Source organism: Martes martes (genome assembly GCF_963455335.1).
Source record: "Martes martes genome assembly, chromosome: 10".
Classification (NCBI taxonomy): Eukaryota; Metazoa; Chordata; class Mammalia; order Carnivora; family Mustelidae; genus Martes; species Martes martes.
In genome coordinates, this window is record NC_137898.1 from 87,826,145 (window position 1) to 87,851,205 (window position 25,061).

At 53.2% G+C, this 25,061-nt stretch overlaps 1 protein-coding gene across 2 annotated transcripts in view; it reads left to right on the forward strand.

The window, feature by feature from the left end:
* The window catches only part of IGSF9B (immunoglobulin superfamily member 9B), a gene marked incomplete at its 5' end in the record, with an annotated part of 47,396 nt that extends 22,753 nt beyond the window's left edge, over positions 1 to 24,643 (forward strand). Inside the window, 13 exons of one of the 2 annotated variants that reach the window (XM_080817130.1) lie at positions 147 to 289; positions 607 to 747; positions 831 to 947; positions 1,225 to 1,375; positions 2,465 to 2,588; positions 4,954 to 5,129; positions 6,356 to 6,582; positions 7,466 to 7,550; positions 10,247 to 10,408; positions 10,783 to 10,828; positions 11,402 to 13,051; positions 20,735 to 20,856; positions 23,946 to 24,643. In XM_080817130.1, coding sequence (XP_080673256.1) covers positions 147 to 289; positions 607 to 747; positions 831 to 947; positions 1,225 to 1,375; positions 2,465 to 2,588; positions 4,954 to 5,129; positions 6,356 to 6,582; positions 7,466 to 7,550; positions 10,247 to 10,408; positions 10,783 to 10,828; positions 11,402 to 13,051; positions 20,735 to 20,856; positions 23,946 to 24,154 — 3,353 coding nt within the window. In that variant the 3' untranslated portion in view covers positions 24,155 to 24,643. The remainder of the gene's footprint in view (positions 1 to 146; positions 290 to 606; positions 748 to 830; positions 948 to 1,224; positions 1,376 to 2,464; positions 2,589 to 4,953; positions 5,130 to 6,355; positions 6,583 to 7,465; positions 7,551 to 10,246; positions 10,409 to 10,782; positions 10,829 to 11,401; positions 13,052 to 20,734; positions 20,857 to 23,945) is intronic. The other variant, XM_080817131.1, reaches the window with a different exon arrangement.
* Positions 24,644 to 25,061: the final 418 nt, after the last annotated feature.

Consider the following 25,061-nt stretch of genomic DNA (forward strand, 5'->3'; position numbering starts at 1 on the left):
GGGTGTGAAGGGCAGTTCCTCAGAGATGCAGTATCTACACAAGACCCTGGGGGTGTGTGAGGGGTCTTGGCCCCCTGCCAAGATTTCTCACTCCTCGACTTCCCTCATGCCTTTCTTCTCTCTCACCCCACACGATCCCTGTGCAGACCCAGCCCGTGTCCTCAACATGCCCCCTGTCATCTACGTGCCCGTGGGAATTCACGGCTATATCCGATGCCCTGTGGATGCAGAGCCGCCGGCCACCGTGGTCAAGTGGAACAAGGATGGCCGCCCCCTGCAGGTTGAGAAGGTGCTAGAGAGATACATGTGGGGTCACAGTGAAATACACTCTCTTGCCACTGAGATGTTGCCTCTGAGGGTTTGGTTCCCTGCCAGGACTCTTCCACTCCCCACCAGAAAACTCTGGGAAAGCAGAGCTGCTTCTGGTGGGGGGTCTGCAGTCTGGTGCAGCTTCTGCCATTCTCCCAGGACACGTAGACAGCCCCTGCCCCAGACTAGCTGGTGCTTTGCCCAGGCCTGCCAACTGAGGTCTGGCCTGGTGGGGGCCAGGACCGAGCTTCTGCCCCCTGACTGTTGCTCCCTGCTCTGCTCTCTGTGCTCTGGCAGAACCTGGGTTGGACCTTGATGGAGGATGGCTCCATTCGAATTGAGGAGGCCACAGAGGAGGCTCTTGGCACTTACACCTGTGTGCCTTACAACACCTTGGGGACCATGGGCCAGTCTGCTCCTGCACGGCTTGTCCTGAAGGTGAGGCCTGGGGCTGAGAGAGGCCCCCGTGGGAGTGGACACATAAAACACTCGACTTTATGGCTTTGCTGTGGTCTCCCTAGGATCCCCCGTATTTTACGGTGCTACCAGGCTGGGAATATAGGCAGGAGGCTGGCCGGGAGCTGCTCATTCCCTGCGCTGCTGCAGGGGACCCTTTCCCTGTCATCACGTGGAGAAAGGTACCTCTGGGTTCTGGAGCTCCTGGGAAGTGTGGCAGATGGGCAAGACCTGTGGTGGCTCTGTTCTAACAGAGCCAGGTGCTGAGTAGCAGGGCTGACTTCTAGAGTGATGGGCCCTCTGGAGGAGGGGCGGTGGGGGTGCAGGCCGAGTGCTCGGGTTCTGTTCTCCTGTTCTCGGCCTTCTGATGTGTTGGTGGCTTCTTTTCTTCCCCGTCGACCTGGTTCCTCCTTTGCCACCCTGCTCCCGCCTTCCTCTTTGCCCCCTTTTTTGGCCAAGGTAGGGAAGCCCAGCAGAAGCAAGCACAATGCCCTGCCCAGCGGGAGTCTCCAGTTCCGAGCCCTGAGTAAGGAGGACCACGGGGAGTGGGAGTGCATCGCCACCAACGTGGTCACCAGCATCACTGCCAGTACCCACCTGACCGTCATCGGTACGGGGGCTGTGGGCAGGAGGGCTGTGGTCTGGGTGCTGGGCACTGTCCACCCTTTCTGGGCATCTTTCTGAATCAGCCCACCCCTGAGCCTGGAGCCTGCCCTGTGTAGCCCTAGCCATCTGCAACACCCTGCATAAGGGAAGGTGACATGGGCCCATCCCGGGGAGGTCTTTTTCGGGCAGAATGTACCCAGCAACACTGCCACGCAGAAATGGGGCAGGTGTGTGGGCAGGAGCAACTGCTCAGAGGTTTGTGTCTAGGGCTTAGAAGGGGAGCTGGAAGAACGGAATGAGGGGGATCTGGGAGGGGACCTGTGCGCTGAGCTCCATAGGCTGGGCCTGGCATGGAGGTTCCTGGCTTTCCCATTTCCTGGGATGCCAAGCATTATGATTCCACTTCTTCTGCCTGAGGTGTGTGTCCCTATGACCTCGGCTTGTACCATTGTAGCCTGCCTCTCTGGGGACTGACAGCCAGTTGTAACAGCAACCAACACTTTTCAGCGTTTACCACCAGTTTTAGGCTCTATACCAAGTGGTGCCCCATCATTTATAACCTATGAGGCGAGAACTGGTAAGTCCCCAGTGTATATCCATTTGAAACCAAGGCTGGCGTGGATCGCACACCTCTCCGAGCATCGCTGATGTGTACTGGGTCGAGGACTCGAACCCAAGCTGAAGTTCTTAACAGTTGTGTTGTGCTGCCTCTCACTTTGATGTTTGGGAGAAATATGGCCAGAGAACTTTACAGGACAGGGGCTTTTTGGCTTTGCCTGTGACCTTCAGGGAGAGTGTCTCTGTGTTTGCCAGGTGAGCACAGGACTTTGGCCTGGGGTGACAAAGGTTCTGGATTCCCTTTGGCCATATTCCTGATGCTCACGCCATGTCTTGCTAGAAGGACTAGACGGCACAGGGGGACGGGTTTCCTTCTACAGCCCTACTGCGCAGGGCGTCTGCTCCTCTGAGCATCCCTCGCCCCTGAGCACTGCACTTAGGGCACTGCATTTTGCTACTGCGCAGTGCCACTGTGGGTGCCCAGCTCACTGGGCCCAGTTCATTTCAGTCTGAGAGGACTTCACTTGGTCTCCAGGCACCAGCCCTCATGCCCCGGGCAGTGTCCGGGTCCAGGTCTCCATGACAACTGCCAACGTGTCCTGGGAGCCAGGCTATGATGGAGGATTCGAGCAGACATTCTCAGTTTGGTACGGACCTCTGTGAGTCACCCCCGCATGCTTTGCTCTCTGCTTCTCCCTCCCCCAAACCCCGACTTCAGTCAGTCCCTAGGGTGGGTGGACGTTACGAGAAGGATATGGTTCTTGGCCTGCTAGACCTCCAGGCAGCGAGGTGTGTTGACGCAGTGACTAGGTCTTGTGGGGGAGGGGTGTATCTGTCTGAGGGATTTTGGGCGTTCTGCGTTCCCAACCTGGAAGGTTTGGGATGCCAGTTTAGGTTGTTGTCTGAAGCGACCGTCGCCCTCTGCTGCTCTTCCCCAGCTTATCTCACAACCGCTTTTTGTGTCCTTCGTTCATGCTGCTTTTAGGTTCCTCTGTCCTCTGGAGTCTGGAAGAGACTCCTATACTTCAAGGTCGTTGTGAAACAGCCCGGCCAGAAGCATAGAATCTAATTTTTATTGTCACTTCCCCAGTGGTTCCAGAAACCGCTTTGAAGTGGTGCCTGCCTTCTGGCCTTGTCTTTAGCATTTCCATTTTCTGTAGGACCCTGTGTCTCTAGTATGTTTCTATCTCTGCTGTTAATTTGGCCAGATATAGTGATTTGAGATCTTTGCCTGAGCCTCAGGGTAGGTAAGGGATCTCAAAGTTGCATAAATCAGGCTGAGGTCAGGAGGCACAGAAAAGGTGGAGAGAGGAACCATAGCTGACCTCCTTCTCATTCCCCAAGGATTTCTCTTCCCACACATTCCTATCCTGAGCCAGGAACTGGCCACCTGCAGCGTGGGACATCCTTGAGCAGGAAGGATGAGTCCTCCCACTTCCTCCTTTTCAGACCTGCCTCATCTGGGTGTGTATTCCCAGTCAGGCTCAACCAGAGCCTGGGAAGGAGGAAACATCCCTACAGAGGGCGACTGGTGGAAATTCAGGGAGAACCCTTGGTACGCTTTTCAATAGCAAGGGAGGTTGAAAGGCAGCTGCCCTCTTTCCCGTCATGGTGATTTGGTGGCTATGTCCTGAATACACGAGGGGTTTTGAGTTCTGGAGAGACACACTGCATCTGGATGGTGAGCATGGGGAGCTCTCTGAGTTGCAACCAGAACATCCTCCAACGCTTATCTCTGGTCCTCCAGAGGTGGGGAGTGGTGGCGGCCTGGGGCAAGGGGGTGCTCCTGACAACCCTGCCAGGGGACCACTGCAAGAATCTTGGTGCTGCCCGGTGGCTGTGTGTTCAGGGAAGTGCATTTGGCATGGCCAAGCCAACTTCAGGGATGTCCGAGTCGCAGGTCTGGGTCTAGACCGGGGTCTCCCTCACTGCTTGCAGTCCTGCTCCACGCTGCTGCTCATCTGCACCGCTTTATTACACTTTGCTCACTTGCTTTGGTGCCCGGGGGTGGGTGGGGGGTATGGGTGGTTGTGAAGTTTGGGGAGGTGTCCTTCCCTCTCATTCTGATTGCCTGACTCTCCCAGTACTGACTCAGACATTTGGCACTAGCTTCTTTCTTGCTGTGCTTTCTGCTGCCTCGGCTCAAACTTCTGAGCATTCGTGGTAGTGAGCCTTTAAACGGAGAGGGAACCCGGTGGGCGGGCGTCCGCTAAGTTACAGCTTGAGCTCAGGGCTGCGAGAGAAGAAAGCTGCCCAGGGTCTCAGTCTCCTAGGCTGATGTCTCCTCCCTGTGGTGATGCCGGGGCACTGCACCTGTAGATCCCGGACTCACTGCCTGCGGAGAGTTAGGTGGGCAGTATAGAACAAGGCCTAACCTTCACTCCTAGTTCCAGGGTTCTCCACGTACAGCGTGACCTTCCCCTTGATGGTGAGTTCTAACCATTAAGGCCTTAAGGACTGTGGTCCTCCCTGAGGAAGCCCCTGGTTATTTTTGTCATATACCCTAGACTTCCTCAGAAGACTCAAAGCTGGTTGGACAGAGTGAGCCCTCTGGGTTACTTGACATCCCACTTTTGGCTGTCCTGGAGAGGGTGCGCAGCTGAGGTCACCTGGGTTCTTTCCCTATAGGGTCTGCCATTGCTGAGTTGTTCATGCTCACCTTCCCATGATGGTACCTGCCTTGTTCCGTGTGTCCTGACTCTCTCAAGGCAGAGCTGCTCTCAGGGTTGTGACCAGGGTGAGATTCTCCCAGAATGCACTTGGTGGTTTGACCGGAATCTTGGGCGTCACTTATACTTAAGGGTTCCTCTTAGCAGAGGAGGTATCAGCAGTGGCTGGCAATCTGGCACAGCCGAGGTTGGGTAGATTCATCCCACCTTGGTCATTACCTCTTTCTGTCCTAAAGCCTGGGAAGGCCAGGTCTGCCCACTGCCACCTCCTTGAGGACCTTGCCTGTACTCTCGTGTCTCCAGTGTAACCCACCCCACCCCCTTGTCCCCGATCTTCTTTCTTTCTTTTGGCCAGGATGAAGCGGGCACAGTTTGGGCCCCATGACTGGCTGTCTTTGCCAGTGCCGCCGGGACCCAGCTGGTTGCTAGTGGACACCCTGGAGCCTGAGACAGCATACCAGTTCAGCGTCCTGGCCCAGAACAAGCTGGGAACGAGCGCCTTCAGTGAGGTGGTCACTGTGAACACTTTAGGTGAGGGCCCCGGGCTGGGATGTCTTGAGGATATTTCCTGGAGATGGTGGGTAAGGATGGTAATGGCGGTGATGGTGGTGATGGTCCTAGCAGCTAACTTTACTGATTACTTTGTGCCTGACACCGTCCTATGTGCTTTACATAATCATGTCATTTGCTTTCCCAGGAAAGACTTGTCATACCTTTCTGTGGGGTTTGCCTGGACCTTAGTGCCTTGTCCCACATCAGAGCACTTTTGGACAGATTGCTGTTAAGGACGAGGCTCAGCATTTATCCTTCCTTGTTAAGCCACATGTTTGTATCTTCCTGTGGCTTCACAGGGCAGGCTGGAAATCCTTCTTCTGTGTTCTTACCAATTCTTTCCTCTGGCCCTTGGCCTCATTTGGTGGCTGGTGTGTGGCCAGTTCTCCCTGTTGAATCTCCTAGTCATGCCAGCTCTTCCTTCCTGGACCCAGTGGCTCACTCCATCCCACCCTGATAGCACCTGTGAACAAGTGGCACCCCTCTAGCCTGTTCCTGGATCCTTTACTGTCAACAGGGGTGCAGCCGTGTTGGGATGCTTACCCCTACTCTGGAACTTTCCTCCCTGGGCCAAGAAGGCAATTGAGAGCAGACTGAGCTATGGGAAGGCATTCCTACTTCTTTAGAAGTAGATACATATTGTAGTATCTTCTTAAGATACTATCTTTTTTTTTTTTTAAAGATTTTATTTATTTATTTGACAGACAGATCACAAGTAGGCAGAGAGGCAGGCAGAGAGAGAGAAGGGAGGAAGCAGGCTCCCTGCTGAGCAGAGAGCCCAATGCGGGGCTCAATCCCAGGACCCTGGGATCATGACCTGAGCTGAAGGCAGAGGCTTCAACCCACTGAGCCACCCAGGCGCCCCAAGATACTATCTTATTTAAAAGACAACATTTAATTCTTCCATCTTCCGCCCATGATTCCCCTTTGTTAGCTTGTTTTTTTCCCCTCTTTCCTTTTGAAGAACTCCATTCCCTCATCTATGTTTTTAGAAGTGCTCAGAAAGTAGGATCATGTGGGCCACTTCCCTTGGGTGAGGAGGGTTCTTTTATGTGACAGTCTTGTCCCTGAAATGACTCATGCATGGGAATGTGACACGTTCTGAGGGGCACGTGCTGAGCCAGAAGACAGCATGTAGAGAGTTGAGGGAGCAGGGACCTCAGCACCACCATGTCCCTTCTCTCTCTCTTCCCTCTGTGCTGTAGCATTCCCTATCACAACTCCAGAACCCCTGGTGCTGGTTACCCCACCAAGGTGCCTCACAGCCAACCGGACCCAGCAGGGTGTGCTCCTGTCTTGGCTCCCCCCTGCCAATCACAGCTTTCCTATTGACCGCTACATCATGGAATACCGTGTCGGGGAACACTGGGAGACGTTAGATGCTGCCATCCCAGGCACTGATGGAGAGTTCTTTGCCAAGGATCTGTCACAGGTGAGGTGCCTAGGTTTCCTGCTGCTATTCCTAAATCCTGAAAGTGACATGACTCTCTGGAGTCACCAGAAGCTTTGAGTGACCCGTGTCAGGTGTATGATGCGCAGCCATGTACTGCCGCCCCACACCAATTCCTTTATTCTCAGATCTGCTACCAAGATCTGGGATCTTCAGGTCATGGCAGCCAAGGTCCCACAGACTTAGGACCAGTGTGTGGCAGCATGGGCTTTTATTGCTGGGAGGGCTTTTCCACATAAGCCGAGGCCAGGCAGGGCAGCTGAGGAGCCCTGAATATGTCACTAGACGGTGACCTTAGCTCCCTGCTAGCAGTCTAACTTGGGCTGGGCAAAGAATTTCCCAGAAGGGTAGTCTTCTAGCTTTGTCCAGGGAAGCACCCCTGCCTTAACAATTCAGAGTCCCCAGAGGAAGATACATAATTTTTTTTTCTTAGCGGACCCCCTTTAAACTTTGATGTCTCTCTAGCTGGAGAGAGGAAGCGGCTTATTTCCTGGATATGGACAATCTCATCTGTCTTTCTGTCTTCCTTCCCTGGACACTCATTTAGTGGTAGGATTGGCTCATGGGGGCTCCTGAGAATGCCTCTCTTTCCAACTCTGCTTTCAGTAACTTACAGTTGTAGATTGAAATCTGCCATGTTGGGAGTATTTTTACCATGGAAGTTGGCAAATGCTACAGATCAGGACTTTTTTTTTTTTTTTTTTTTTTTAAACTGAGAGCTGTTGTTCATCGCTTCCAGTAGGCCACTGCCTTGGGTACGCTGTAACATGAGAGATTGTTGCAGGGTGGGTGGGGGAGGGTCAGCAGTGGGTCATTCACTGTCTCAGGTCCCTAGGCTGACAGGGTCTTGTCCTGGGGGCTGTAGGACACCTGGTATGAATTCCGGGTTCTGGCCGTCATGCAGGATCTGATCAGCGAACCCAGCAACATCGCCGGCGTCTCCAGCACAGGTACTTGAAGGGGGGTTTCTCTTACAACTGTAGGATGTCTCCAGCACAGATACTTGGCAGGGGGGAGAGGTTCTCTTACAATTGTAGGGTGTCTCCAGCACAGATACTTGGTGGGGGGAGGTTTTCTTACAGCTGTAGGGTGTCTCCAGCACAGGTACTTGCAGGGGAGGTTCTCTTACAACTGTAGGGGTCTCCAGCACAGGTACTTGGAGGGGGAGTTCTCATACCGCTGTAGGGTGTCTCCAGCACAGGTACTTGAAAGGAGGTTCTCTTACAGCTGTAGGGTGTCTCCAGCACAGATACTCGGGGGGGGGGAGGTTTTCTTACAGCTGTAGGGTGTCTCCAGCACAGGTACTTGGGGGGGAGGTTCTCTTACAGCTATAGGGTGTCTCCAGCACAGGTACTTGCAGGGGAGGTTCTCTTATAGCTGTAGGGTATCTCCAGCACAGGTACTTGGGGGGGGGGTTCCCTTAAAACTATAGGGAGTCTCCAGCTCGGGTAGGGAGGAGGGTCTCTTACAGCTGTAGGGCATCTCCAGCACAGGTACTTTGAGGGGGGAGGTTCTCTTACAGCTCTAGGACATAAAAGCCATGTGGATGCCCTTTGGGAGAGAGTTAATATAGGGAGGGAGGCTGAAATGGAAACAACTGAGAGCTCTGGTGGAGACTGAGTCTCATCATTTCTCAAGGCGCTCCAACCCATCCTTCTTCTCCCTTGATGGACAGGATTTCTCCAACTATAGAGCTGTATTTATGACACTTTCTATCAGATAGCCACAGGAAGAAATATAGCTAATCTTGTCATGATAGTAGTCATGAAGAACTTGATTTAAGTTCTTTTGTTATGAAATCCCTGTTTCCTCTAGTGCTATCCTCTGTAATGGACTGGGGCGGTGAATTGGAAAGACAACAGGTCAGCACATATTTGTTGAAGGCCTATTATAAGACTGCTTTATAATTATGGTGGTTTTATTTGGAAAATTGCTGTTTGGTGTTGTTTCCTCCGCTCCTTCGTCTCCCTAGATTTTTTTCAGGCTAAATAAAGCCAACTCCCTAGCATTTTCCCCATTTATCTTTCTTTCTCTTGGCCCTGATCCCATTTCTACACATCTTTCTCTAGCTACAGTTCCTGAAACATAGCAGAGCCCCTCCCTTGCTCAGTGAAGTGGCTCCCTTGGTATGGGAAGAGGCTTTTGCTTAGTGATTAAGCAATGGCACCATTTCCATGGGCAGCGCTCACACGAGGACCTCTGGGACCAGCTGACAAGGAGCTTGGCCAAGAAGCTCATGCAGCAGGACTCAGAGCTACAGAAGCACCAGGGAAGGCAGACTTGGGGAAGGACAGGGGAGGTTCCAAGTGACACCAGAGCACTGGGGCCATAGCGTGTGACTTCTGCCTTATGTTAGACACCATGGCACCCTTGGCTTTTGTCCCATTCTTTCTTTCTTTCCTCCTTCCTTCCTTCTTTCCTTCCTTCCTTCCTCTCTCCCTTCTTCCTTTTTATTATGAAAGTACCCTGTCTTGGCTTCCCTCCAGGTAGGGGACTCAGAGAGAAGGAGGAGCAGGGAACAGAGCTTACAGTCAAGGCTAGAATAGAAGACTTGAGGGTTTTCATCAGTGAACTGTTCTGTGTTCAGTGGCTTTATGCCTGGCACCAAAAGGAAGCCCCCATATTGGGAAGACTCCCCATGGGTGAATGAAGGCACAGCAACCTCAGCCCCCTGTCTCTAAGCTCCTCCATTACCAAAGGCTATAACATTCCATTTGCCTACTCAACTCATAAGCGTGATTTGGGTTATTTTCATCCATTGTTATTTTCAGCAGAACAATGAGCTCTGGCCAAATTTATCAGAATCCACAGAATCTAAAGACTGGCACTTTCTATTATAACTGACTTTGAAGTGGGGTACAGTAGCTGGGGGTCTAGTCCTGGCTCCGTCACTAATGAGCTGTATGGATTTGGACACAGAGTGAAACTAAGTAAAATGAAGTTGGACCTATGTTGAACGTCTCTGCTGGCTCTAGCATTCTGAACCCGAGACAACCAGGACGTGCTCACCCTCCCTGTAGGAATTGCTCATCTGTGCTGTAAGGACTTAGAAATGGATGAATCTGAATTCTGTAGTCACAACCTCTTCTCTCTGCTGTAGTATTTTACCCTCAAGGTGTCTCCACAGTGGGCTCTAATTTTGTCGAGATGGCATGGCAGAAGGCAGCAAATTTCCAGCAGGAGACCAGAGTTACAGTCTTGTGGTGCAGGAACTGATGGGCAATATTTATGCCAGCAAGTTGCTCAAATTCTGCCAGCGACGGTTTCTGTACCTTAGGGAATGAAAGCGATAGCCTGTGCTCTGTTGGCCTCTGGTAGTATGCATGAGAGCCCTTTATAAAAAGCACTAGCCAAGTAGACATAATTATGGAAATTATTACTGCTATGGGGTAAGATACAGATGTGATTCCTTCTTTCTAAGCTCTGTAGCGATCACTTGACTTCTGTAAACTAGTCTCTTCTCTCTCTTCCCCCTCTATCCAAACCTCTCCAAGTGCTAGAGTTGAGCACAGATCCTGAGCCTTAACATTATGTGTTCTGCAGAGGTAGGGAATAATACTTGGGGGCTAGGTGTCAGAGCAGGTGGGGGCTTTTACGGGAGGGAGGCAGGGGAGGAGTCATGCGTGTTCCTCGCAACCCCCCGCAGACATCTTCCCACAGCCGGACCTGACCGATGACGGGCTAGCTCGGCCTGTGTTGGCTGGAATCGTAGCTACCATCTGCTTCTTGGCAGCTGCCATCCTGTTCAGCACCCTGGCCGCCTGCTTTGTCAACAAGCAGCGCAAGCGTAAGCTCAAGCGCAAAAAAGGTGGGTATCTGCCCCCACCACCCTGCTCTACCCGGCCCAGCTCCAGATGCTCCCTGTTGGAAGAGATGGCCCACTTTTAGCATGGGCCCCCTTGAAAACAGGGAAATGGGGTCTTATGGGTGGAACTGCCAGTGGGACTTGATCTGGAAGAGGTAGTAAGGAAGAAGGATGCTGGGGAGGGAGTGAGAGGCCAGAATGGGCGAGAGGACACATGTAGTGGTGGTGAGCACAGGGCTGGGGACTGGCCTCAAAGATACCGAGCACTGGAAGGAGCTGCTCCCCTCTGTGGCTTCGCTCCGGGACCTGTGGACGCCTGAGACGAGTTTTGTGTCTCTGGCCTCAGTAGGCTCTCCTCCCCTTCTTCTTCCTTCCAGATCCTCCACTCTCCATTACTCACTGCAGAAAGAGCCTTGAGTCTCCGTAAGTGCCCCTGCTGTGCTAGTGTGTGGGCAGAGGTGCAGGGTGGACACAGGCAGGTGGTTTGCCCCGCTCAGCCCCTCGAAACTATTTGCTCTCCACGGATCTGCGTGGTATTTTTAAGTTGGCCACGTGCACAGAGGGAGCAGTAGTGGACAGTCCAAATTAGTGGGCAATCCATTTCTCTTTAGCTTTGGAATGGGTTTCTGTGATGTTTTTTCATCCTAATGGATGTGCCTTCCTAGTGTGTTTCACTTAAGTTGGTACGAAGGGGGGGTTGCATTTCTTGAGCACCCCAGGAATGAAGTTAGAGGTGCAACGAGACAGAGTGGGGCAGACAGGAAAGACAGGGCGGAATGAAAGCAGAAATGTGGGTGTTCATTCAAAAACGGCCAGGACATATCTAGACAGCGGAGCATTGAGCAAAGTATTTCCCGCCAAAATATGCGGCCCACCTGCACCCCTTTTTTTGAGTATTGTCTTAAGTGTTTGTGGTGGTCCGTTAAGAGGAGAAAAAGAAGTGGAGGAGCAGGCGTCTCCCACCTCACACTCCTGCTCCTTCACTCACCCCTGCAGTTTGTCCTCTGGCAAGGTGAGCCCCGAGAGCATCCGCACACTCCGGGCCCCGTCGGAGTCCTCCGATGACCAAGGCCAGCCGGCAGCCAAGAGGATGCTGAGTCCCACCCGGGAGAAGGAGCTGTCATTGTACAAGAAGACCAAGAGGGCCATCAGTAGCAAGAAGTACAGCGTGGCCAAGGCCGAGGCCGAGGCCGAGGCCACGACGCCCATCGAGCTCATCAGCAGAGGCCCCGACGGCCGCTTCGTGATGGATCCGTCCGAGATGGAGCCCTCGATGAAGAGCAGGCGCATCGAGGGCTTCCCCTTTGCCGAGGAGACGGACATGTACCCCGAGTTCCGCCAGTCGGATGAGGAGAACGAGGACCCGCTGGTGCCCACGTCTGTGGCTGCCCTGAAGTCCCAGCTGACCCCTCTGTCATCCAGCCAGGAGTCCTACCTGCCACCACCAGCATACAGCCCTCGGTTCCAGCCCCGTGGGCTGGAGGGCCCCGGCGGCCTGGAAGGTCGGCTCCAGGCCACAGGCCAGGCCAGACCCCCTGCCCCCCGGCCCTTCCACCATGCCCAGTATTATGGGTACCTCAGCAGCAGCAGCCCTGGGGAGGTGGAGCCGCCGCCCTTCTACATGCCAGAAGTGGGCAGCCCCTTGAGCTCGGTCATGTCCTCCCCACCCCTGCACACTGAGGGGCCTTTCGGCCACCCCACCATTCCTGAGGAAAATGGAGAGAATGCTTCCAACAGCACGCTGCCCTTGACTCAGACACCCACAGGAGGGCGCTCCCCTGAGCCCTGGGGCCGGCCAGAATTCCCCTTTGGGGGCCTGGAAACCCCGGCCATGATGTTTCCCCACCAGCTGCACCCCTGTGATGTAGCCGAGAGTCTGCAGCCCAAGGCCTGCCTCCCCCGAGGACTGCCCCCCACCTCCCTGCAGGTGCCCGCGGCCTACCCAGGCATCCTGTCTCTGGAGGCGCCAAAGGGTTGGGCAGGCAAATCGCCGGGCAGAGGCCCCGTCCCGGTGCCCTCCTCCGCTAAGTGGCAGGACAGACCTATGCAACCTCTGGTGAGCCAAGGGCAGCTAAGACATACCAGCCAAGGTATGGGCATCCCCGTGTTGCCTTACCCCGAGCCGGCCGAGCCCGGGGGGCACAGTGGCCCCAGCACATTTGGCCTGGACACCCGGTGGTACGAGCCCCAGCCCCGGCCCCGGCCCAGCCCCCGGCAGGCCAGGCGCGCCGAGCCCAGTTTACATCAAGTGGTGCTACAGCCCTCCCGGCTCTCGCCTCTGACCCAAAGCCCCCTCAGCTCCCGCACCGGCTCCCCTGAGCTTGCCGCCCGGGCCCGGCCTCGCCCGGGCCTCCTGCAGCAGGCAGAGATGTCGGAGATCACCCTGCAGCCGCCGGCCGCTGTCAGCTTCTCTCGCAAGTCCACGCCATCCACAGGCTCCCCTTCCCAGAGCAGCCGCAGCGGGAGCCCCAGCTACCGGCCCACCATGGGCTTCACCACGCTGGCCACAGGCTACCCTTCCCCTCCGCCGGGCCCTGCAGGGCCTGCGGACAACCTGGATGTGTTTGGACAGACGCCTTCCCCTCGAAGGATGGGGGAGGAACTGCTCAGACCAGAGCCCCCCCCACCGCCATTACCTACTTCAGGGTGAGTGTGAGCTGGTTTCTCCTGCCCACCTCCACCTGGTCATCTTCCACCCCCCATTCCTTACCCACCCTCCGCCCCTTCCATCAACCCAAATGACAGGGCTTGTCTGGACATGCTGCAGCATCCCTTCGGGGGAGTTCTGGTCCTGGCATCAGCAGGGTGTGGACATGGGGTTGAGGGTGGGGCTTACCTGTCCAGGTACCCTGCCAGGAGCATGAGGGAGCCTCTCCACCCAGCCCAGAGCTCTCAGGAGGCCCCCAGGGTGATGGGGAGTGGACACACATGGGCAGGGGGGGAAGTGTGATGTGTCCGAGGGGGTGGTCACCTCAGTTACTCTTGGAGTGGAGGGCTCTCTGCATCCCCGTGATCCTGGCTTTGGGTGGTTCCAGGGTTTACCCGGAGACCTTGTATCCAGCCTCCTTTTCTTTCCCGGCCCATCCTCCCTGCTAGGCAGGACCCTGAAGCCTGATTTCCCTGGACCACTAAGCCTGGGGCTCCTCTTCCCAATCTCCTGGCCTTAGCAGCCTAGTGAGCGGGGTCCCCCCCACCCAACAAACTCTCCAGGGGGCACATCCTGGAGGCTAGGAGCAAAATCTCAGACCTGTGAACTGTGTGCCTGGAGCCACATACCCTACCCCAACCTGTGTGCCTCGCAGGAAGCTGCAGACAGACAGACAGACAGACAAGCTCCTGCGATCAGCCTGCCTGAGAGAGCACACTCTAAACTGTAGCAGCTGGTATTCCAGGTACCAGAGTCGGCCTGGACGCCCGTCTGTGCCTCTTTTTCTCTCGTCTTTCTTCCCCTGTCCCCCCCCTCCCCTCCTCCCCCTCTCCCTTCCTTCCTCCTCAAGTCTGGCTTTCTTTCTGTCTTTCTTCCTTCTCCATCTTCTTGGGGTTGGCCCGACTGGCTCCGAAGGGTTTGCAACGTCTCCGTAGGGCCCCCTGGTCCCTCCTGCCCTCCCTCCCTCTCTCTCTTTCTCTCTGGTTCCGTCCTTTGGTCTCTCTTCTTGATGTGGCCGCCTGTGCAGGGGAGCAGAGTGTTTCAGAGGAGGCTGGCCTGGTCTTAGGCAGGATGGGAGGCGGTTGGAGAGGAGGGAGCCCAGCGCCCTTCCCCTGCCCCAGGCACTCCCACCCTCTCTGGTACCTGGAAGTACAGGTTCTCCTCCCACTGGCCCTGCTCCTGGCAGGCCGAGAAGGTGGTGGAGAGCTCTAGCTAGGACGCCCGGCGTGGCGCGCCCACGGGACCCCGTGCCTCCGTCTGTGCAGGAGGTGCTGTGCGACGCAGCCCTGTCGTCTGTGCTTTGTGCAGCGCTCATCTGCCTCGTCCATCGTGCCGTCTGGTTCTCTGTCTCTCTCCTCTCCTTCCCCTCACCCCATTCTCTGGCCTCGCTTGTGGTTCTCTGGCCCCCGTGCTCCTCCCCTCCTCCCCTCTGGGTGTGCGTGGGTGGTTCCCCCACGCCCGTGTTGATAACTGCTTTGTTTCTGATTGATCTCAGCTATCTGGGCAGTGTTGTCGAGACAAGCCTCTCCTCAGCTCAATAGGTAAGGGAGCTCCGCGGCTGGGGCGGGGCGGGGGGCGGACAGGCGGACGGGGCTTCCGCAGGGCCATCGCTTCCTTTACAGGGGAATCCAAACCATGTCCCCTCACCCTCTCTGTGGGCGGCAGCCTCCGCTGCTCTGGACCCCACGGCTTCTGGGTTCCCCACATCATGCTGCTCCCACAGCCTCACCAGGCCACGCTCGGGCACTGCCTAGCTGCAGCTTCTGACTCCCACCTCACATGCCAAGCCTCTCCCAGAGCCTCCCTGCAGTTTTCCTCACTCGGACCCCTGCTGCCCACACACCCAGGGCCTCCCACAGAAGCCCCCTGGGACCCTGCATGCACCCCGAGGGGCCTAGAATGCCTAAGAGCCGCTTTGCATCTCTGCACCTCTGGAAACATCAGGCCACACTTAGATCCAGAACCACCCCTGCTTGCCCTGTTTTCCCAGCAAACTCAGGCAGCGCACCCCCCCACCCGTTCCATGCTAGCCCCCCAGAGACTCAGATCTTCCTCTGGGGTTGCTGGTCCCTCACAGTCTTCTAGAGATCTTTCTAATCTCAAGGAACACACGGTTGGGGTGTGGCCCAGCTCCTTCCCTCAACTGGGAACTCCTTCCCTCAGCTGGGTCATCCTCAGGACCAGGTCACCTGTAGTCCTGTGAGGGCAAGGGCAGGGGACTGTCACCATGTCTCATGTCCCTTGCCTTCGGTAGCCTGTTCTTGGTTGTTACAGGACTGAGATGTGGACCTTGCCCTCAGGTCCAAATTGCTTTCAAGATCCCTGTAATAGCCACTCCTGATCTCCTTGGGTCACAGCTGTGGGGTCTTGGGAGGAGAGTCCCAGGGGTAGAGGACAGGCTTCCCCCGGGGCAGGAAGAAGCCGAGCAGGGAAGCGCTGTGCTCTTTCCTCTGCTCTCCACAGAGGTTCGTCCTCTTCTGGCGTTCTTCCAGGTGGAGGTCTCAGGAACTTGGGCATTTTAGATGGGTATCAAGTCTCTTAAAGAGGCTTAGGGTCACCCGAGACTCACTGTCTTTCTGGTGACTAAGACGCTTCTTTTTGCCATGGACACCATTGCCTGTGCCTCTGGGAACAAGCGGCGTGGGAACAGGAGGGCTTCCCGGCTTCTCTAGGTGAGAAGCATCTGCATCCCTTGCACACCTAGAAGTGTCAAGGGAGGCGCATTATCCTGACTCAGGACTGTAAGGCTTCGGTCAGAAGAGTGGCCTCCCAGAAGAAGGATTGGACAGCTTTGCCATTTCTTTATGATCTGCAGCTATAAACTTGTTAGCAGCCAGGAGGCCGTGGGATTGTGTCTGAGGCTGGTTGGGTACCACACTGCGGCCATTAGCACTGGAGAGCAGGGAGGGTGTCAGGAAGGAGTTATGGGCCCACCTTCTCGAGGGGCCTCCTCTGGCCTCCTGGGTGGATGCTCCAGAGTGACAATGACTGGGCCATCCTCCACCTTCCTGCTCTCCCTCCCTGAACTCCAGTTATGACCCTTCTGTCACCCCCAGAGAGGTGATAGCTGCAACACCAGCTGTTACTCCACTCCTGGACAGTGCCTGGACCCCATTCCCCGTTGTTACCGCCCCTCCCCTCACCAGTCATTGACCCCTCCCTGCACAACCTCCCCACTGCACCCAGATCTGAGAGCTGAGCTATCATATTCTCCCTGCTGTGGCAAACCCAGAAACCAAGGGCAGTGATGAGGGCGAATTGGTTCCTTGGGGGCCTGGCCAGCATCCCCAGCCTAGGAGAATTAAGTGCTCCCTGCAGCCTTGGAGTTAGACCTTGATGGTGCTGGGCAGCAAGAGCCACCGCTCACTCCCGCTTGCTGAGAGCCTCCCCCGGGCGCAGTAGCTGCTGGGGCCATTGGGAGGTGTCAGGCTCCTCTTCAGACGCTGTCTTCATGCTGCGCCTTTGCATGTGTCTCCACTTGGTCTTGCTTGGAGAAGGTGTGACACGTCTTGTCTACGTTCGTTCTTGCTCTGTTCCTGTTTCCTTCAGTCTCTCTCCTGTTCCTTCTCCCCTGTACCTGCAGTGGTCTTCCCGCCTCTCCTCCTTTCTCTCTCCCCTTTTTCTCCTCTTGCCAACTCCCATCTCGGAGTGGGGAGTTGTATTGTGTGGACCAGCCCTTTCTGGGGCCCGCTGGGAGGCCGGTGGTTTTCTCGGCTTCCTGTCTCATACCAGAAGCAGCCCTCTTCTCACCTCCCCCTCAAGCCCCCTCTCCTGTTAGTGCCGACCTTGGCCTCTCTAATCAGGTGGGTCTGGAAGGGTGGATGGGGCCCCCCTTTTACTGGGTGGACTGTAGGAAGGAGCTCCCGCTTGGAAACAAGTATCTCCCAAGCCCTGAGGCCAAACACTGGGTTTGTCCCCTGACCCCACTGGAGAAGGTTATCATCTGTCGTTACAGCTGGGTGGGAGCTGACCTGCGCAATCCTGGCTTTCTGTTTTGTAAGTGGAGAGTGGGGGGGACCTTTTTCCCGGCCATGCCTTGTATACAAGTGGATTTCCTCATCCACCCTCCATGGTCTAAGGTCAGATGAGCAGAGTCTGCTGTCAGGCAGTTATGAAGAGGAGAAAAACACCCCTTAAATCACTGCCTCTACCTGCTGACTGGGGACAGCCGACAAATGTTCCAGTGGTCAGCCCTTAGGCCAGTAAGAGCAGGAACTGTCCAGTGGATTCTGACTTCTCTGACCTGTGGTTTGCCTATTTTTTGAACCTTTTTGTCTGTGTCTTTTCTCCACTATCCTAGGTAAGCAGAGAGCTAAGCAGCCAAGGCCCTGGGCTAAATGGTTGTGATTTGGGTTTTGTATGGATTTTATGAAAACAGAGAGAGAGAGTAAATTCCAGGCAGTTTTTGGTAGTTCTGAACTGCAGAGAAGCATCGCTGGGACAGAGAACTGGGGTTTACGGGGAACTCCATATGACATGGAAGATCCAGAAAAACCTCTGGGCTTTTAGGCCTCATACTCTGACTTCCTGTGAGGAGGAGAGCCCCAGAGTTTGCTGGACTCCTGTATACTTTAGAAGAATTGAATTGATTGGGAAGAGAACAGTGCCTCCATTTCTTAGAGAGCCCAGGTTTAGATGCTGTTCTAACAGGGTAACCTACTGGTCAACCTCAGATTCACTTACCAACTTTATTCCAGGGATAGGATGAAGTTGCTTAACCCCAGCTTTCCACTGTCTGACAGACAGCAGCACCAAAAGCTTCATTATCTGATAGGTCCCCTGTGGGCTTGATATTGACTGGGGACATGGTCACCCTTCCTAGAAAAGAGAGGCAATTTGATTCCAAAGGGCTTAACATGCTGCAGGTAAAGTCTGTTGGGCCCTGTTTCATATGTCTTTTCTGTATCATTTGCTAAAAATAAAGATCCATTTTTGCCCCCTCACCCACCCCGTCCTTCCAGACATTTGCTTTTATTTTTCCCTCCTGCATTGGTAGAGTGTCTTGGTGCCTCCAGGAGCCTTCTGTCATGTTTGAGCACTGAGCCCAAGTGAAAACAGGTGGACAGCAGGTGTCCTGGAAGGGCTGGCGCTTGGCTGTTTCACAAGGGAAAATTGGCTTTTCCTCCTCAATGGATCATGACTGTTTGGGAATTTTCGCCTGAAGATATAACTTCAGCCAGCGTTTTCCCATCCGTGGTCTGTCTTACTCTGGCTGTACCACTGGAGCAGAGAATGTCAGGGACTACTGCAGCTTGGCGAAGTGACCTACCGCTCAGGTGAAGTGTGGGAACTCTGTTTTCTTCTAGAGAGCCTCTGGACCATTTTCCTTTAGGAGGAAGTTGGAAGAGCAGTTTAGCCTAATGTTGAGAGTCTTGTCTCTGTCGCATTTTAACTGGATTAGTAGACAAGCTGCTTAACCGTCCGCATTCAGTGTCTCCCTCTGAGAAACAGGGTCAGTCTAGTGTTTGCCTCTTAGGGGTATTGTAAGGATGAATGCAAACTATTGTAGAGAACATAGACCAGTGCTGGGCATGGTAAGTGGTAAGTAAATGCTATGTGATAGAAATGATAAAGGTAATGATATGTTAATTTCAGTAATAGTATCCTTGGAGGTTTCACCTGGCTTGGAAAAACCCTAGGAGTGTTCTGAACCAGTTTCTCTCATGCCCTCGTGGGGCACCATGGGTTATGTGGTTTAATCACTGCTCCCTGGGGCCACTTGCTTGTCAGATGCCTCCTTGGACCATGCATTGCTCACCTTATGTGGTCCTTTTGAAGAGGCCGGCCAGGGCCAGGAGACAGGTAAACTGAAAGGCTGATTCATACCTTTGATTTTCCTTTTAGGTAGCTGAAGAAGCCCTAGTCAAGGATGAGAAGGGGGTGAGGACATCCTGCCAGCATTGCAGAGTCATGCTCCCTCACACCCCAGCCATCTCCACCCTTTGCCCACCTTCCAGATTCCCTTGCGGCCACCACTGCTGCTATGTAGGATCTCTGTGGGTAGAGTCTGAAGGAGGAAGGGACGGGGAATTTGCAGGTTGGGTCTTTGGGAGTGGAAGACCTCGTGGTGAGTTGGATTTCTCTCCGAGACCATGTGTTGCCTGTGTGTGCGTGTAGGTGGGGCCTCTGAGCTCTGTGCTGTCAGGGGAATATGGAAAATCTAGAAGCTGTCTCTGACCTGAACTTTGGAGGAGCTTCTTGATACTTTACTTACTAAAAGGCTCTGGAATGATGACATCCATCAAAGAAGATGGAGGTTGCTTCATTGCCAGTTAATGCAGGAAATCCCAGAGACCAGAGGCTTATCAACAATTAGTCTGTAAGTTTTTTCTTCCTTTATCCCCACGAGTGTGCCGAGTACTGGGGAGACGGGGCTGCAGACCTCCCGTCCCTCTGTCATCTGTTGTTCTGCTTCAGATTGCTTGCTCACCACTGGGCACTTCTTTTCCCCTCACAGGGTTGGCTGTCCTCCTTTTAATCAGGATTTACCCAAAACCAATGTGACGGAGGTGGAAGAGGGAGATGCGGGGACTGAGGAAGATTGTGATTCGCCTCAGTGCACTGTGGCCCTAGAATGTCTCTGCTCCCCTGATGGCATGCTAAAGCCAGCCCTGGTGGGAAAGAAAGAACAACTCCTCTCTCTCTGCCTTTATTCCTTGGGCTCCAAGTTTGGCTTACTTTGAGAGGAAATGACATTGATACCTGTCTTCTAGATTTTCTTTTATGACTCTTGGAAAATTCTCTCCAGTATCTACGGGTTGTCACAGAGAGTCCATCCTCTCGGCTCCCTTTGGTCTCCTTTGTCACAGGGGCTGCACAGGCTCCAGTGGAACTGTGGGCTCTGTTCTCATCTCACTGTTGATCCATCAGGCACATGACAGCATCCGTCCCGCAGCTGAGGGAGGAGGAGAGACTGACATATGTGGCGTCTCTCCCAACCCCAGTTTCTCTACTGAATCTTAAAATGTAGAGATTCACTGGGAACTTGCTGCTGAAGGCAAGGGCTTTGCCAGGCTGCCAAATTTGGACACTAACTGTCGTAATCCACTTCCACTGGTGACATCTGAGAGCGTCAGGGAGACCCCCCCGTTGAAGTGTGGGTAGATGACAAATATTTGTTGCTGTTAGCTGCTGGGGCTCTGCCTAACTCTGGTGGGCAGAGGGGAAGAAGCCCCGTGAAGCTGGGTTTAATGTACCCTCCATCTCACTGGATCTTGGGTTTCTCATTTGGCCCTGGCCTTCTCTTTTCCAAAGGAGGACAGTCCGTTCACTGGGGTAGGTTTCCTCACCTCCTGCTTTAACCTGCCCTTTTCCTTTTCATTTAAAGGTCTTTGTTATGATGATTTCTCACAACTTTGGTCACTGAAGCTGACTTCTCTGACCTTCCACCTCCCGGTTTGAGTGACATGTGATGAAACTCGAGATTAAAGTCTCTCTCTCCCTTTCTTAGGTCTTCGGGTTGCTCTGCAGATTGGTTTCCATCTGAGGCGGGCCTCCCACTGCTGGAGCTTTCTACTGGCCTTTCTCCCTTCCAGGAGCCGTCAAGAGGCAGGTGTCGAGGAACGACTGTGGATGCCTGAAACTCTCCTCCTGTGGGTCAGCTGTATGGTTTTCTTCCAGCCCCTCTTCAGAAGCTCCCTCTTCTGGGAGCTGATCTGTGCCTCTCTAATTGTCCCTTCCAGAACACATCCACCTGCACCGGGGAATGCTGCTGCACCTGAGAGGCTGGAGGCTCTGAAATACCAACGGATAAAGAAGCCCAAAAAGTCATCCAAGGGCTCTTCGAAGTCAAAGAAACGATCCGGTAAATGGCGGATCCTGTCTTTCCCCTTCTCTCCGCCGTTATTGTGAGATTGTTTGGTTCAGGATCCCGTCTTTGGGTTTTCTCTAGAATTAAATCCACCAGCTTATGTTATTGTCTCTTTTTAACATTAATTACCAAGTAATACATTAATATAATTTTCATGTGAAAATTAGAAAGGTAAAGTCTCTGATCATCCTCCTGATTGTTTCTTCCCTTCTGGGAAGTGCCCTTCTTGGCAGGATGCATGCTTTCAGAGACTTTCCATGCATACATCTTGATAAAATACATTGTATTTTTTAAATGCATTTTTAAACAACGTTAAGTAGTATCTTATTTTTTTCCACTTTGCCATATATCTTTTGGAACTATCTCTATTTCCTTATATATTTCTTCTCTATTATTTCAGACTTTCTAGTCAGATGTGGGAATTATGGGGTCCTACTCAGCACTTAGGGGACATCATGGCATGACCCAGCCTCTGCAGGATGACCAAACTTTTCTTAGTGAGATAGAATGAAATCTCCTTATTATAGAAAGGACATTTCTATTGAAATATGTCTGATGTTTATATCCAGCATTGGTCAGTAGCTGCTAAGATAGTATAAAAAGAATTCAGCCCTTTTTTACACTTAGAAAATTCTTTAGTATTTATCATGTACTCTTTTTTCTTTTTTCTTTCTTTTTTTTTTTTTTTAAGATTTTATTCATTCATTTGACAGAGAGAGAGATCAAGCAGGCAGAGAGGTAGGCAGAGAGAGAGGGGGAAGCAGGCTCCCCGCTGAGCAGAGAGCCCGATTCGGGGCTTGATCCCAGGACCCCGGGACCATGACCCGAGCCGAAGGCAGAGGCTTAATCCACTGAGCCACCCAGGCACCCCTCTTTTTTTCTTTTAATCAATGGTTTTAGGAATCTTGTCACAGGCTGTCAAAAAAAAGGCAGCTGAACAGTTTCCTTGCAGATCTTTAATTACTGGAGAGTAACTTTCTTTAGAGAGTGGGTTATGGAAAAGTGGTCCTCAGAGGCCCCTGGCATCTTCAGAAGTAGTGAGCACTTGTTTCTCACTTAGCCTTCGGGTGGTGCTATTATCCTATTTGTTTATAGATGGGAATACTGGGGCAGAAAAGAGGAAAATGATTTTTTTAGGGTTTGGGTGAGAAATTGGAGCCTGAAGCTGAATGTTCAGCCCCCTTAAGCCCATTGCATTTGAAGAGCCATATACCCACCTACCTATGTATTTACGTTTTGTTTTAACAAAAAGAGCCACCTCAGATACCCGTACTCCCTCTTGTTCTGTCTCACCATCCTGTGCCCTGTAATATGTTGATGGCTCTCAAATGTCTGTTTTTAGCTCCGGTCTCTTCCATGAGCTCGAATCTCATATTTCCAGTTGCCTGCTGAACGTGCACTTAGATGTTTTATAAGCCTTTGAAATGTCCAGAATAGAGTTATTGATTATCCTCTCCAAATCTGTGTCTCCTCGCTTCCTTCCCAGCTTCTTTTTTTTTTTTTTTTAAAGATTGTATTTATTTATTTGACAGACAGAGATCACAAGTAGGCATAGAGGCAGGCAGAGAGAGAGGAAGGGAAGCAGGCTCCCCGCTGAGCAGAGAGCCCGATGCGGGGCTCGATCCCAGGACCCTGGGATCATGACCTGAGCCGAAGGCAGAGGCTTTAACCCACTGAGCCACCCAGGCGCCCCCCTTCCCAGCTTCTTAAAGATCCCCACTCCTGGCCTCGCTGCCCGGGGGGTGAGCCTTGCTCCTTCTCTTGCTCTCACACATCCCATCCAATCCGTTTGGTAAGGTCTGTGCTCCCAACTCTGACAGCAGATCCTAAATTTGACCACTGCTCTCCACCTCGATTGCTAAAACTGAGTTCTGAGTTACTGTCCTTCCCACCCTGATGACTGCACTCGCCTCCAGGTTGTCCTGCTTCATCCTTTGCTCCTCCTACAGTATATTCTACACTCAGCGACCCAAGTGATCTGATAAGACGTAACAGCGTCCTCTTCCAGTCATGGCAATGTGCACACTCACGCACGCGCGCGCACACACACAAACACACATCTGATGAAAACCTTCCAGAAGCTTCCCACGGCAACCAGAGCAGATTTCAAACTCCTTACAATACCCTTCTCCGTCTTTCCTGCCTCGCTGTCCTCTGCTCGCTCTGCTTCAACTACGACAGCCTTCCTTCTGTCCCTGAAATACGGCACATTCGCTCTTAAGCCATGGGTTTCACTTTTGCCCCTCCTCCTGTTGGGAACCCTTCTCACTCAGAGCTTCAGAAGGTTTATCATTCGAGACTCTACTCCCCTTCTGAGAGTAGAACTGTGCTTTCGTCCTTTGCCCTCACGTGGCCCTGTTTGCATCTTTCTCTGTAGGTCTTTCAGTATCTGGAAATTTCATTTCTATATTTTTTAAGTCCTTAATGTTTGTCTCTTCCTTCTCACTCCACACTAAAGTATAGTTTTCTAGAAACCCAGCCCTTTACTGCCGTATCTGCAGAAGAGCCGTGCGATAGAAGAGGGGCCCAGGGAATCTAGGAAGGACCACACCTGGCTCTGTTGCAAGGATGGAAATCTTGGGTGAAGTCCGTCACTGCTGGGGGACAAGGGGGTGAAGAAAGTGTATTGAGTTCCAACCCACTCTTAGAAGCCTGGATCCCCAACACCTAGAAGGATGCTTGGTTCCCACGAGGCACTAAAAAAATAAACAGTTGTTACTCTAATAAAAATTAAAATACTAGATATACTAGATAACAGATTTAAATAAAAGTATTTAATATTAAATAAAAGATAAAAAAGAAATGCTGATAGACTAGACCCATCCTGCTTTCTTGACTCTCGGTACGACCAGGGGAGCAGACTTGGGTCATTGGTTCTCAGCACAGATGGCTCTAGAACGGGAGGCCCTTTGGCCACCAGGCTCCCGGACCCTGTTGCACTTGGTGATTCTTATTCTCATACTGGAGAGCCAGGATCTATGTCTCAGCAGATGAAAATGGTGAGCGAGTGAGGGGACCACCTTCCTTTTCACCCACTTTATTTTTTTCCTGTTTGTTTGGTGCACCTGTTCCCTTCTCCCTAGACGGTTCTGCCTCCCAGGCTCAGCAGCTTCCAGACTCCCAGGTTCTGTGGCCCGATGAAGCCGTCTGCCTCCGAAAGAAGAAGAGACATTCTCGGCCTGACCCCTTTGCCCGCCTCTCAGACCTGTGCCACCGCCAGCTTCCGGAAGACCAGACGGCGATCCTTAACAGTGTGGATCACGATGACCCTGGCCACGCCACTTTGCTGTGACGCGACACAACTCTAAGTTGTCCCAGGGTGGTCACGCTGGGCTGAGGGGCGGGGGAGGGAGGATGACGGTGTGCCAGCTGAGGGGCGGTCTGGGGGGCTGCTCCGAGCTTTGTTCTGCTCATTCTCTCTCCAGCGAGAGTGCAGCCTCCTCCAGAGCCTGGCCAGCGGGTCTCACTTTGGGGACAGCGGGCCAGGGGCAGACCTGGAGGTAGAGATCAGGAAGTGAACTGGGGACAGGGAGAGATCGGCCTCCTCCCCACCCTCCCCGCTTCACTGGCTTGATTTTTCTCACCTCTTCAAATACCTTTGGAAGTGAAGAAGGGGAAAACAATGGCTTTTACTGCTCTCTGCTTCTGTTTCAGTTTTTTCAAGTCCTGGAAGAGGGCTGGACTGCCCACCCCATCTTCCAATTCTACATATATATAGATATAGATACAAATGCATCTGTATGTAGTTTGTGGGTTTCTCTATGTATATATATGTACATTGAAGCAAAGTGCTGTTTATTTCTGTGGTCAGTGAAGGAAGGAGGAGGAGGAGGGCAGCAGACTTGTGGGGTTTGTAAGGAGGATCGGCAGAGGGCGGGCTGGGCGTCCTGATGTCTGTCCTGGGTGTCATTCCTCCTGAAACAGGATTCATGCCTTCTCAGCTGAACTCACCGTTCATCTCTCTACCTTCTCCCTTCCAGAGCAGGAATGGGGCTTGCCATGATGGCCAGCTGCCTGCTCTGGGGGGGAGGTAATGAGTTACCACAGAACTAAACGCAAGCCCTTATTTCTTGATTCCTAGGTGAAGAGAGGGTGGCCAGCAAAGGGCAGACTGGTGTCCTTCTTTCTTCCATGGGTTGGCTCCTGCTACAGAAGTAGAAGCTGCTTAGCAGGAGGGCCAAGAGGCAGGTCCCGCACAA